The sequence below is a fragment of the Alligator sinensis genome, unplaced genomic scaffold (genome assembly GCF_000455745.1).
Source record: "Alligator sinensis unplaced genomic scaffold, ASM45574v1 scaffold747_1, whole genome shotgun sequence".
Classification (NCBI taxonomy): Eukaryota; Metazoa; Chordata; order Crocodylia; family Alligatoridae; genus Alligator; species Alligator sinensis.
The window spans coordinates 200,031-214,457 of record NW_005842254.1 but is presented as its reverse complement, the minus strand read 5'-3'; the positions used below and the strand labels follow the sequence as shown (position 1 = coordinate 214,457).

At 43.2% G+C, this 14,427-nt stretch overlaps 1 protein-coding gene across 3 annotated transcripts in view; it reads right to left on the bottom strand.

The window, feature by feature from the left end:
* DSP (desmoplakin) overlaps positions 1 to 14,427 on the bottom strand; it is a 50,441-nt gene that overhangs the window by 25,966 nt on the left and 10,048 nt on the right. For all 3 annotated transcript variants that reach the window (XM_014521765.2, XM_006027588.3, XM_006027587.3), the window contains exons 2-7: positions 12,237 to 12,339; positions 8,672 to 8,820; positions 7,835 to 8,009; positions 4,909 to 5,037; positions 3,575 to 3,625; positions 902 to 1,063 (exon numbers count right to left, since the gene is read on the bottom strand). In XM_014521765.2, coding sequence (XP_014377251.1) covers positions 902 to 1,063; positions 3,575 to 3,625; positions 4,909 to 5,037; positions 7,835 to 8,009; positions 8,672 to 8,820; positions 12,237 to 12,339 — 769 coding nt within the window. The remainder of the gene's footprint in view (positions 1 to 901; positions 1,064 to 3,574; positions 3,626 to 4,908; positions 5,038 to 7,834; positions 8,010 to 8,671; positions 8,821 to 12,236; positions 12,340 to 14,427) is intronic.

Sequence of the window (14,427 nt, the reverse complement as noted above, 5' to 3'; positions counted from 1 at the left end):
CCTGGCTGCTAGGTTTTTAGAGCTGAAGGGATACAACTATACTTCCTGATGTTAGAGAGTGGGCACGTCTGTATGAGATGCTTTACTGCACAGTAGAGCCAATTGGGATTCCCCAGCCTGGGTTCCACAGTTGTGGGGCCCAAGCTGGGAGATTAGGATCTCCCAGTGCAGGCCCCAAAACCAGGGGACTTGGCCTGAGAGAGAAGGATCTCCCAGTGCAGGCCCAGTGATTGCAGAACCTAGAACATCCCCTGGCTGCTGCAGGGGCCCATTGCAGGGCCACAGGGAATGGGAGCAGTCTGCTGCTATGAGTAGCAAATCTGATCCCATTTCTCTGCACATGTGCCCAGGAGAGTTTGCTCTCAAGTAGTTTACTTGAGAGTAAATTGCTCCCAAATTATTGCATGTGTAGCTGCTGTGGAGCAGGGTCTAATCTCTGTGTGAAACAACTTTCTTGATCCTTGGTCTTTGTGCTGGGTGTGCCAACAAGTACTAATAGCAATAGCATTTTTTTTCCTATATGTGACTATCAGTCCTTAAGGAACTGGCCTGAAGTCATCAAGCTATTTCCAAAAGGGCACCATAGATACAGAGATTTTAAGGCTATAAGAGACTACAACTTCTCATTGATCAAAGAGAACATCTGCCAAAAAGTATCCAGTCTTGATTTAAACACTTGAGATAGGAGCTACCCAAGCAGAGCAGATGAAAATATCTATGGTAATGTGTGAGGATCAAGGGGGCTAACAATGGCCTGTGAATACAGAGCACTGGACTCTATTGCTTAGGAAGCCTCTTCTAGGCCCTTTCTTAAGAAATGAAGGGATTCCCATCCTATTGTCAGTCTTCTGGCTGCACAGTCATTACAATATTCCACAAAAAGTCCATGATGCTAACTCACAGAGAAAGCCTCCTGCTTTCTGGCAATATCCGTGTTCCTGTCACTCCAGTCATAGAGAAGCTCCTCTTCCTCACAGTCATTGATCCACATGATTTCTTTGCTAGTGGCCTGGATGAGGTTCTGGAACTGACGCAGTTGATCCATTCTCTCAAAGGATTGTTTCTACAACGAATTCCCATGAGAAGCAATAAAACAAAATCTCAGAATCTCAGAGTGCAACTTCTTTTATGCTTGCAAAAATTACTGTAGGAAAGCTTGTTGGAAATTAACAACATGGACAAAAGTGTTTGGATTTATTAAGCAGAGTCTAGAAATTATTGGCTTCTGAAGCCAATGGGTTCAACCCTGAATGTACTAGAACCAGAATAGCTCAATATATGAAAATGAACCATGGAATGGGGACCGTAGGTGCATGCTGTTAAAGGTGGGTATTTATTTACTTCTGAAAGGGGAAAGTTATTTTAGATCATTCTACCAATCTAAAAAGCAGTAAAATTTGCTACTGTAATGTGTATACTTCTTTGGAAAGGGAGAAGTCTGCTATAGTTCAGACTATTCTGAACTTCAGGTGCTACAGCAACAAGTGTTTTTATAGGAAGCAAGCTGCAGAGAGTAGAAGGATGGTGGGGGCCAAGTGCCAGTTCTCCTGATGCCCTCCTGTATCATGTTACCATTACCACTTGGCATTCATATGCCAAGAGTATAACAGACACAACTGATTTTCTTAATGAAGAAGTCTAAAAGTGCTTTGATACATAAAGAAAGAGAGAGACAGGGCTCTAAACAAACTAAAGCCATTGTCAGTAAGTTACAGTCTAAAATCTAGCCTGCCTCTTCAAAACATTAAATTCACTCTTCTGTAGACGGGGCTTAATAAGGATTTATGTCAGGGGCGGGCAATTATTTCGGGCGGAGTGCCGCTTACTGAGCTTTGGCTAACTGGGGGGTGGGGCTGCATTTGTAGCCCCGCCCCCTAGTTGCCATCTTGTGACCAGAAGTCCCACCCCCTAACCCCTGACCTTTGCCACCAGAAGTCCCTCCCCTTGACTCCAGAAGCACTCCTTTCAGCAAGGGGTTTTGCCATATCAGAACCAGAAAAATATCAAATTATACTCTAAAAAGGAAACATCTACAGCATTCATTAATTTGATTTCAAAAAATATTTCTGTCCTGATTTACATGCATTTGTGTAGTGTACATAGAGGTGATTGCACAGTAGCTTAAAAAGAAGTCTAACTCTTGTATATTGTGGCGGGCTGTGGGTGTGTGGGGTGAGAGAGCATGTGGGTGTGTGTGTGTGGATATGTGGGTTTGGGTGGGTATGGGGCTTGTGGGGGGCTGGGTGCCTGGGGTGTGAGGGGATGTGGGGGGTCTGTGTGTATGGCAGTGCGGGCAGGGTGTGGGTGCATGTATATGGTGGGGTGTGCATGTGGGACTCAGCCTATGAGTACACACACACACACACACACACTCCGTCCCTGCTTGCATACACACAAACGCCCATACACACTGTCCCTGCCTGCCCACACACATGTAACAGTGTGCCCCCGTACTCCCCGGTCTGGCAATGCAGCCTGCAGCCACATGGTACTGGAGCAGGGCAGTGGCTGGAACCAGGGAACTGGCTGGGGGTGGGCAGGGCTGGGCTGCTCAGTCCTCTTGAGGCTCCCCCTGGGTCCTACTGCCCCTGTCTCTTATCAGCTTTGACAGGCTGCTGGGACAGATAAAGCTGGATCCAGTCCGCAGGCCATATTTTGCCTGCCCCTGATTTATGCAGTGCATAAGGTTTATGCCTCTCCCCTATGCAGGGGTTTGTTTTATACTTGGTACATTAAAACAAGCTATTAATCTGAAGGCAGAATGCTTGAATCCTATGTATGGGATCCCTATCAAGGCATGTGGCACAGCTGCAATCAACAGGGGCCCCTAGAACTCCAAAGAGACAGGCAATGGATGGTAGACTATTTCTCCACAGATCCTATAAGAGAAAAGATTCCTTCTGTCCCAAATGTGGACACACAGCCCAGCCACTTGCAGTCATCCAAAAGGCTAAAATCCGTATGTGTTGCCTAAAGATCTCACTGAAGTGTAAATAAAAACTGAATCCACAGGATGTGCATAGCCAAGGGAAGAATTTGGTTCTCACTCTCTGTTTGCAGATTTTTAGACTTCCTTTAAGTTTAGTCTTAGCTGAATTCCTTGATTTATATCAACTATGGAAACAGAGATTCACCCTCAACTGAGATGAAGCTATGCCTGATTTATGCTAGCTAAGGTTCTGGCTCAAACTTAACTCAAACTGAGCACTGCAGGGTATAAAAAGTGAAAACAGACTATAGTAAGATGAACTTGGTAATATATGCAGTCATCATCCCACTGGAATCTAAAATGTCCTTGACTGAGAAGTCTAGATTACATGTACACAGATAAGGTGCATACTAACATCACATTTCAACCAGTGCAATCGTAGTTCCACCAGCTGAAATGCTGTGTGAACAGGCATTCACAGCACTTCAACCATGTAAGAAATGGTTGATGCAGTGGAAACCTCTACCACATCAGATGAGGCTGGTGGGCTAATCTATTGGGGTTTGAGTGCTTGAATGAACACTTGCACACAACCATACAGCCCATGTTACAAAGGAGATGGATGTAAACAAGTCTTGTGCTTACCAGCAGGCATTCAAATTCTTCCTCCATCTGATGAATTGCAGCCTTTTCACGCTGAAACAAGGACAAAAATTATTGAGTGTGCCTTTAATTTGACAAAACAGAGATGAGAAAACTTGGCACATTTAGCATATTTAAATATTAGGGGGCAAGTGCTTTAGACAAGATCTATCCTAAAATGGATGGATACGAGCATGGGATGAACTCATATCCCACATCATGGATGGGTAACATAATTTCGCAGTTTAATTGCTTGTTTGCTGGCATTCTCTTCACAGGGAAGGAAATGACTGTTACCATAGGTCCAGGCTGTGTGTAATTTGGCAAAGGTTTATGGAGGGGGAACTGCATGAGATCACCACAAGGGAGCACCAGGACAGCCAGTGCAGGCCTCAGAGATGCAGACTAAACTAGGGGGTCCACATCTGCAAAGCACAGAACTGCTCCTGAAATAGCATCTCTTGTGCCATTCTCCTGAGTGACTGCAGGAACTTACTGGTTCTAGAAATAGCTTTGAAGACTGAAAGGCGGCAGTGTCTAGCAGTTTGAACACTGGGAGTTGAAGTTCTGGGTTCTAACCCTGGCTCTGTGACCAACTCCCATGGCAGCCTTTGGTGAATCAGAGGGCTAGATTGTGCTCTTTCTTACTTGTCCTTGAAAAAGACTAAAAAAGGAGTAGGTGCCACCACCCCCTTCTTCTTGGTTAAGTAAGACCCATATATATAAGACGGGTCCTGGGCTCGTGCAAAGCACATCCTCTGCTCTCCAGATACTCCACCATATGAACAACTGGAGGAAAGAAGGATAGAAATCTCCTTCACACACACATACATGGAAGGATGCAACCTTTTCAAGGGCGCTCTATAAGGTTTCCACACCCTTGACCTTAGAGCTAGCAGGGAATAGCAGAAGTCTGAGAGATACCTCAGAAATAACAAGATACCTCTCTTGTCTGCTCCTCAGATAGGAAACATTTTCACACAAACTCTTGCTCAAGGCTGTATTCTGAAGGTCCAATCTATCCCTGGCTAATAAAGTAAGAATAATAATCCTTACCTATCGCCTTGAAATGTTGCAAGGATTAATTTGTTTATGTTTGCATACTTTCAGAGTTCCACGTAAGTGCTAAATATAATTATTTTTATAAAAATACTTAGGGTGAAAAAAAAAGGATCGGGGGATAATAAGAATCAGGGTCTAAAACTGTTGTCCTTGTAACAACAAGCCCTTTTGAACAGAAGCCACTTATCTATCCTCACTGCACTAGTAACACTAAGTAGCTGCCTATATGGACTTTGAGTACATGATCTAAAAAAAATGAGAAGATAGTTTCTTACCAGATCAGTTTTCACTTTGTCCAGGTGCCAGCGGTAGTCTCCAATGGCATTGTGAAATCTCCTGTGGTCAGCAATTTGTTGCTCGATGGAAGCTGCATCAAAACCCCATGTCACTAACTCCATCTGAGCCTAAGTAGAAAGGGAAAGTATTTGTCTCACCCTTGTAGTAACATTGCCTTAAACAGGAGACGCACCAAAGGAAATTTGACTAAGTCAGAAGGAAGTTCATAAAAATGACATAACGTTTCCTAAAACTAAAATCTATTTAGCTTATATAATAGCTCCCAAAATAAAAGAAAACAAAGCCATTGCTTGACCTATTTAAAACTAGACCACGTAAATCACACTGGAAAGTGTATTTCCTCTTTAACATCTCTAGGCCATTATATTACCCTGCATAACCTTAGTGGCACTATTGAAATTGCACGGGTGAACAGCATTCAGTCCTAGTGAGATTAATGCAGTTTTGTGAAAACATACAGCCAGCACTGCTCTAGGTTGCACATATTACGGTTCCATTACACTCAGTTATATTTGTGAAACCCCTCATTACAGGCAGCATAGATCTATCAAAGGACAGAGCATGCACTATTTTATTTAGAACAACATTCATGTATTTTGCAAGTATCAGAACATTCACTGACTTTTAAGTCACATGATCATCCTCCTTTGTTTTACTTTTTTCAAACAGGATCCATCGTTAAATGAACTATACAGAGGCTGATTACCAGGTTGCAAAATGCAAAGTCAGAACTAAATTAATCTTTGTATGTTTGTGCATGTGTAAAAATGAAACCTGTGTTTCAAGATTCAACCTGGCAATTCCCAATCTGGTGCAAAATCTTTGTGATTCAGCGGGTATAATAAAGCCTGAGCCACACCTTCGCTTAGGTGAAGCTGGCCAGACTCCAACAAGTGAAGCCATTTTATGCAGTCAGCCATCTAAGAATTACACAGGACTTTGACCCTTCTCATTTCAGCTAAAGATCTGCCAAAGCCTTTGAAACAAGGGCAACCTTGGATGACGGCCAACATGTAAACAAGGGGGTGGTTGGCTTCCCGTGCGCTGTCCCACTGTACACCATGGTAACCTGATCAGGACTCAGCATCTGCCTTTCCTTTCAGCAAACCACCATGAAAGAAGAAACAAAATTCTAGCAGATAGCTGTGAATGATTTCCTGTGTATTGCTACATCACTAAGGAAAACATTGACCCTCTATCTGGGCTCACTATCTGGAGTCCGGATGCCAGGGGAGTGAAATACAAATAGTAGGGCAAAGGAGACAAGGAAGAGGGTTCAAAACAAATGTGAACTCTCAGAAAAGCCAAACGATGAAGCAGTAACATTTTGGCAGGGAAGCTACGAGAGCAGAGTTCTTTTGCTAACATTTTTACTTATGTTCTCCAGGTAGAGATGTGTCTGAATGGGGAGCTGGGAAGGGGGAGGTGTTGTGTATTACTTTTGATGGAAGGAATGCAACTGTGGCCCTTCACACTGGTTTGTAGCTGGCAATCTGCCCTGGGGAAGCTCCCAAAGTGTAACAATGGTTACACAGGTTCCCTCGCCACAGTGTGTCTGGAGAAATCTTGACAGTTCCTAGCCTGCAAAGCCACAATACCTCCAGAGGCTGCTACAAAAGTGGTGCATCTCCACTTCTGTATCCTCCCCTATGGTGTACCTCTGTGCAAGAGCTATAGCACTGCCCCAAAGACTCAACCATGGTTGGTACTAACATGCAAGAGCACAGGGAGAGTGAAAAGATCTCTCTCCCTTTCTCATGTGGTTTGCATACAAGCCATCTGGTCAACACAGCATGCTACCTGGATGCCCTTGACTGGAGCATTGTAACCACAGAATAAATAAGTCACTTGTTTGGAAAAAATAATGAGAGAGAGAAATCCAAGTTTTGAGGCACAGCTGGTGCAGATTCCAACTACAATTATGTTTCACACTCCTCTACTAGCTCTGTAAGGCTGCACTTGGCTGGAACTGCTATATCACAAACACAGGCATATCACTTCAACAGCACCAAACGAAAGGACTGGATTTTGTAACGGGTGTCTTCAGTCACTTGTCCACATAGCTCCCTGGTGTGAAAAGGCAAATGGGACTTTTGCATATGCAGCAGGTGCACATGGAAGTTTTGCTAGAGCTATTTAAGCAGCCACTTTTAAAACGTCATCCCATTGCAAACAAGTCTATTTTCCTTCTCCAGCCATGATAAAGATAACTAAGCCAGGTCCACACCGCACATTCCCCATACCAGGCAACTGCCCCCACCCTGGCAATACACAGCACTGATCCACACAGGCTACCTCCCAAACCAGAAGCAGTGCTGCCTCCAGGGCTCTCAGCAGGACTAATCATCATGAGCACTGTGCAGCAGGGAAATGGCTAGCTAGGAGGTAGCCTGCTGTGCAGCAGGGAAATGGCTAGCTAGGAGGGAGCAAGAGCAGAGCAGCACTGCCCTACACGGCATGAATAAGTGTGATAGTGTTCCAGCCAAAGGTAAAATCATTGCATAGGAAGCATAAAGGATATATAAGGAAGGACAGAAGGAAGGAAATACTGAACATTCATCTCCGATAAGGGCATGCTGACCATTATTTCTTCCTGTCAACTTTTGTTATCCAATCTGGCATCCATATTTTATTCTGTCTGCAAATAGGGCTCTTGCTGGTACCATTACATTGGTGATTCTGAAAACAGAATTCAGCCCTTCATTCATTCAAAAAAACATTTTTACACTACATTTATAATACATTTCAATAAAAAAAAATAAAGAAAAGGAAGGTAGAGACAATTTGATATTGCCTCAAGCTTTAAAAAAAGTCCTAATGGCCCCTAAAATGCTGCAGGGTGGGAGGCAAGATTCAGTGTTGCATCATTTTCTAATATACTATCAATGTGTGGGACAGGATTACCTTCTGCTGTCTCATCCAGTTCAAGCAGTCACTGGTAACATGTCTAGTGTACTCATCCCAGCCTGAGCCACTCTGAGAGGAAAAGCAGCCACCGCCCTTGGAGCTGGCCCTCCGTGTGCGGGGAACACTTATGGCTTTCAACAGGGCACGCATTTGCTCTTGAAGCTGAAGCAGCCTGAAAAAGGGAAAGGAAACAGCTAACTAACACCAATACTTGGAAAGTAGGTAAGCTTAGGAATTCATACCTTCTCCTGAACCAATAAGCATGCATACTATCTCCAACTATTTAGATTTGGGAAGAATCTTGATCAAAATTTCAAGATGACCTCTAAGTAGGAAACTTTGGGAGAAGTTTAAGACTGCAGGGCATAACTACTGGGTTTTTTTGGTGGGGTTTTTTTTTTTTTTTTTGCAGCAAGATGTATTTTCCATGAGGAAGTGTAAGGCATGTATAAGTGCATGGCAAATAATAACTTCTGTTAAACTCCACAGCAGAAATGCCCACATATTTAACACCCATGTTAAGTTCTCTTTTCCAACTGCATAGAGGCTTGGCTTCCCCCCAGTTCAACATGCAAAATGTGTATTATACCTTACAAAAAAAGGAGGAATAAAAGAGTGCTAAGTTTTTCAGGCCAAAGAGTCTGTACCACAAGGAAAGGTTCTGGTCTCAGTTACAGCAGAACAAACACAGAGCAAATTTGCTAATGTCAGGGGTATTACTCCAGATTCACTCTTGTGTGAATGAGATCGGCACCATCTCACTCACTGAACAGGCACAATGTGAAGGTTCTCTGTTTGCAGTGGGATGGAAGTATGGTCCCCCCATTCAGTCACCTTTTCTGATACATATCGCAGGGCTGGCCCATTTCCCTCAGCTCTCGGATCAGTCCACTGAGGATATCCATTTGGTCATTAGCTTGTGCAAGACACTCTTCCAGATCTCGGTTTCCTCGAATCTGAACTCCATCTCCATATTTCAATTCCTAAAATGAAAACACGTGATGCATAAATCCAAGCTCAATGATTTTCTTCTTTTTTTTGTAAGAGAGACAGAGATCTGTTGTACCAGGAGTAACTACATAGAAAAGATGACAGATTTCACATTTAGGGACCTGTCAATTTTAACTGGTAATGGATCAATTAATATGAAATAAATGTGGATTAAAAAGTATCATGGTCATTTTAAAATCTGATTTTATTTCTGAATTCTTTGTTCATATTTTAAAACAATAATTATTAATATTATTACTTTAATTTTCCCACTAATGTAACTTGCAAGCACTGTAGGTACAAACCCAAACCTTCCAAAAAATAATGGTCCACGAACTTTAGGTTTCCTTAGAAAATACTGTACCCAAGTATGGATTTTTCTCACAATAAAAAATGCTTCCATATTTGCTCCCAATGATTGTATTTCCCACTTTGCTGTAGTTAGAATGACCGTCAATCTATTGAAAGTCTCAATGTCAGAACAGCCACCAATTTCAGAGCTGAGAAGTTATCCCAGGAGCCAAGTGCTAAAGCCCTTACGTGGCAGGGTTGTCTTGTACTTTTTAGCTCTCTGCTAAACATTATACCTGATTCACACCAGAGAGCACCTGGGGTGCTGGGAATCACGGTCACAGCTCCTCTCCCTATAGGATGCAGTATGCATTGCCTCTGAATGGAGCCAGCTATCCTGACCAGGGATGGAGCAGCAGAAAAGCTATGGGAGCCCTACTTCTGTCCCTTCCAGGCACTGCACGGAGGCTAGCATTACTGTCTGTGCCACCTCACAAAGCCAGACTGCACACATCCTCTGTAGACAGGATCATCTACACCAGTACTACTTCAGTACTCAGGGAGGAAGGGCCTGACAGACTTTGCTTCTTGGTTCCAAAAGAATAAAAATTAATGTACTTACTTGAATAGAAGATGACCCTGATTATGAAACGACCCCCTAATAACCATACTTTATATATGGAAAATTTATAAATTTGTTATTATTTTCCAGGTTTAGAATCTAACTATTGGAGGTTTGTTGTGAATTTTGCCTCCTTCCCACTGCTACAGCAGAGAAAATAAAATCTGAAGGGTCAGGCAGCCATTTGATCTCTGATTCCCCACAACTTTTTCCCCTGCCAGCCCCCTTCCCCTTCTCCTTATTGTTAGACACTGTTCTCCCTATGCACATAGAAGTGAGGAGGACATCTGAAAACAATAACCTTGAAATTAAATATGGCTGTTTAATTAAGCATGGCTAACAAATTGCATATAGTACTCATGCACTTAGTTCATCCAGAATTGATGTTATCTTTCTTCGAAACTGCTGCAAGTTTTAGCACAGGGACTCTATAAACACACCGTAAAGCAGCACTTTGGTACCTACTTGTACATACAGCAAACGATGCATGATATTAGTCCAAAGCCAAAGTCTCATGACTTACCACACAGTTCATTGGGCTGGGCCCCACCAATCGACAGCATTACAAGCCATGGTGAAGCCACAGCTCAGCACTGCTCAGTATGTGTGTGTACTCCACATACCCCCCACAAAGGACCCATGTGCTAATTATCCCCAACTTGAGGATAGAACCAGGTGTTCTTGTCATAAGTCCAGGGATGCTCCAAAAATTTGTATGCGGATGATGCACAGGGCAACCTGGTCCGGCTTAGCCTCATGGAAGGCAGGGCCACATTAATCATATGTGACAGGCTGAGAGAGGAGGCAACAGAGGGATTCTGGGGGAACTGTGAGCAATGTGGTGGCTCACCATGACTTGAAAAAGAGTCAGCAATGAGGGGGACTGCACTTAATGGGCACTACCATATGTCTTAGATGGGCTAGACTAACCTATTCTTGTGGTAGGTTCCCATCAGCATATTTGCCCAATATGGGTCAGGTGTTTTATAGTCATGCTCAGTGTTGGTTGCATTTAATCAGCTTCATATTTGGTTTCCTTACTGAGCACATGCTGCTTTCAGCAGCAGTTTAATGATAAACAGTGTCCTTACTGACATTTCCTGTATGAGATTATAAAGACAGGGCCCTGTGCCAATTGGGGGAAAAACCCTTGTCTTGTATATAAGTAAATGCAGTACAACACATGACACTGAGCTGGAAGCAATGACTTCCCTGTTTTAATGTTGCTGAAATATATGGTGTCATGCACTAGAAGAAGCAATATTTACTCTGGAAGAGACCTTTACATAAAACTTGCACATATGAATAACAATTTAGGAAAGGAAACAAACTGCTGACCCACAGAGATCATTCATTCCCAGAGCTCACAGAAGGTCTTAACATTTCCTTTCAATAACAGCAACTGCAAAGGCCATGCACCTAACTCAGATCTCACTGCTTCATGACATACTTGGCACCCTACACTCCCTTTAAGCTTCAATGGGAATTCAAGGTGCTTTGCTCTTCACAGGACTGAATGCAATTCCTTCATTGTAAATCCAAAATAACTCCGTGAAAGATCACGGACCAAGCCTGGATCAAGAGTGCTGTAGTTTCAAAGTAAAACTGGACTCAATGGCTGCATTCAGACAAGCTTGGACATGCAGCATGTGGCACCGCAGACCCATCTGTGCGCCGCCCAAAACCAGAACCTGGCTGGCCGGAGCCACACTCTGGCTGCCAGCCAGGCTTCCTTTCATGGCTGCAGCTCCAAGGGATCTTCAGGACTCCGGAAAAGGATACTGGGGACAGCACAGTTGCTGGCCCCAGCCTCCTTTACCCTACCCAAGGTAACCTGCTGTGCACCAGAGCGTGTGTGCTATGGGCATTCTCCAGGGAGAAAGGTATGTGGCTGCTACTTGTCCCTGGGGAAACAAATGTCCACACTCATCTGGACGTGCCCAATATGTTTGAGAAGCAGAGCTTAAAGAAGCCTTAGTTTAGTTTCATATGCCCTTCCTTCTCAATCATTAAAAACAAATAAAAGAGATTCAGCAGGCTTTTTCTGAGTGATTCAAGTTCATGGCAGCTGCAGCTCAGAAAAGTCTCGCACAATACATTTTGGGGGAATATATAGTGGCAATACCATTATTAATAATGACAACTTGCATTGGCTACGGCCTTAATCTAAAACTAAAAATTAGAACTAGTGGAATTTGACTGCAATCAAGACAAAGAAAAGTCCCTTTCCTTAACCAGACAATTTGGATATTCTGAATTTTTCAAATGGCTCTGCTGAAAATTCAACTGCAAATGAAAATGGAGGATCTCACAAGGTCATTCCAGCCCAACAGAAGAAAGGTAAGCTTGCCCTAACAAATCATATGAAGGGAATCAATGTGAAAAGAAAAAGATGGGTTTTATTTCAGAATTTGAGTTAATGTTGTAAAGGGATGGTGTACCATTCCCTATAACATTAATATTCATACAAAAGAAGCACAAAACAAGGGGACTCACAGGTTGTACTATGAGCTCTGCACGCATCAGGCAATCCGAACAATTATGCAAAAGGTCCTGAATGGTGTTCTGACGTCTGGACATTGTGCCGGTGCCATTTTGCCTGGAGAAAAAGAAAAAAAGAGTAACAGTGAAGCGTGGGATTAACTAAGCATCAGTTTAAAAAGATTTACAGAGTACATGCTCCAAACAAGTTAAGAAGAATTGTGTGAAATAATAAACATAGTCCAGCTTCATAAAGACCAACGTATTTCTTGCCCCTCCTATTTTATCCTTCAGTGAAGCTACAATGCTATTACCATCACATCATAACAAATTGTGGGAACAGGTATAAATTTTATAAGCACACGCATATGGCTGTTTCACTGGAGAATTGAGCAGAAAGAAGCAGCTTGCACTGGAAAAAAGAGAAAGCTGTGATGGCAGCGCCAATAGGCCTTACAACAGCAGAGGAACTTACTCAAAGTATGTAAGAGTAACAGTGAATTGTTCCTCTGAAAGTCCAGTATAAAACATAGCCTATGTCTTGTACGCTACTCTGAGCCTGGTTCTGAAGTTTGTGTTGGAGGGACTGAACCTTCTACAAATGATCATATGGACCAGCATACTCTTAGCTCTAGAAGTATTACTGGAATTTTTGCAATAGCAAGCCAAAGTGAGTCAAGTATCCTTGACATCTGAAGCTAGTACAGTCACTCGCAAGGCAAATCAAGAAGGGTGAAGGTGACTAAGTGAATGTCTCTGTTCTACCAAGTAACAAAAGACAATTTTCAAGGCTCTAAGCTTGTATGAAAATAAGGAAACCCAAGCTAGGTGGCTGGATCAAAGTGGAGATGCCCTGTTGAGTATTAGCTGAGCGCTGAGCATCATCTACTGTATTTTCTCTTTCTCCCATAGATCCTTCCATCAGAGGGTACATGCATACAAGATTGCTTCATCAGTGTTCATCCATGCTGGGATTCAGCCACCAGAGTGAGCCAGAGCTAGCTGAATTTGGGTGAAGTCCTTCAAGCTCAGAACCACTCCTAACTATCTGAGTCAAAGCCCATAGACAAGCTCAGACAATTTCCAGACTCATTTATCTAAAACACAAGTTAACCACTGGTAGGAGACACAAGAAAATGTATAAACTTCCCAGCCTCACCCAGTTCAGTGTATTGTGCTCAAAGTCTGTCACATTTTCCCATTTCAAATCACTAAACGCCCAAATCTTTCAGATAAGTTGTCCCACTCGTGCCACAAAGACCACTCATGTGACCATGCAACTCTGCAGGAGTAGTAAGGCTTTTGACATCAATGGGAATCCTCCCATTGCCTTCAGCGGACGTTGACCAGGACCTATAATAAAATATAGGCCCAAATTCTTCCCAGCATTTGGGCTGCTGATCAACAAATGCAGTTAAATTTGGAAGGATCAATGTGTAGGAAAACCTTTATGTGAGAGTGTTTATGTAAAAATTCCTGTGCTACATATGCCTCCCTGGAGCTGGCAAAGGGGACCTGATTGGGCAAAGAGGTACAATCTCCCTGTGCCTTGCCAATCTGCAGCTGCAGTGGTAGCTACCTTTGATCACTGGCATCCAACATCATTTAGAACATCCTAATTTGGAAACCTGTAGCTTATTCAAGGGGGCACAGCCTGAAGTAAAACAGCCAGGAGTGGAGAAACAAAAAGGATCTAAAGCTAACTCTGGACACCCCTCGTTCCCAAGCTGCTTCTGCACTCGTTGGCTGCCTCAAAGGAATGGAGACTGACTGTGTTGTGCACTCCTGCATATTTTGAAACCACACTAAAGAAAACAATGTTGAAAAGCTAACTATTACAAGCTGCAGTTTAACCCAGCCCTCACAGCACCCTCCTTTTCTACACCCATAACATTATGTGGGCTCAGCTGTTGTCTTTGGACCCACAGGCACCTGACATCAAAGATGACTTTCCACCCATAATTATTCACCCTCATAAAAAGTCAAACACAAAAACGGAACGATTTCTTTTAACAAGCTTCATTTTCGAGTAATTTCTCTTACTAGCTTGTGAAAGCAATATTTCCCTCCACGAGTAAAATGCCTTAAAAGCATGGGTAAGGAACCTGCTCTGCCCCTGGTGTGCATCAGCCTAGCTCCATTGACTTCAGTTGCACTCCACTGACTTCAAAGTGCCAAACTGATCCACACTAATAGAGGTCAGGCC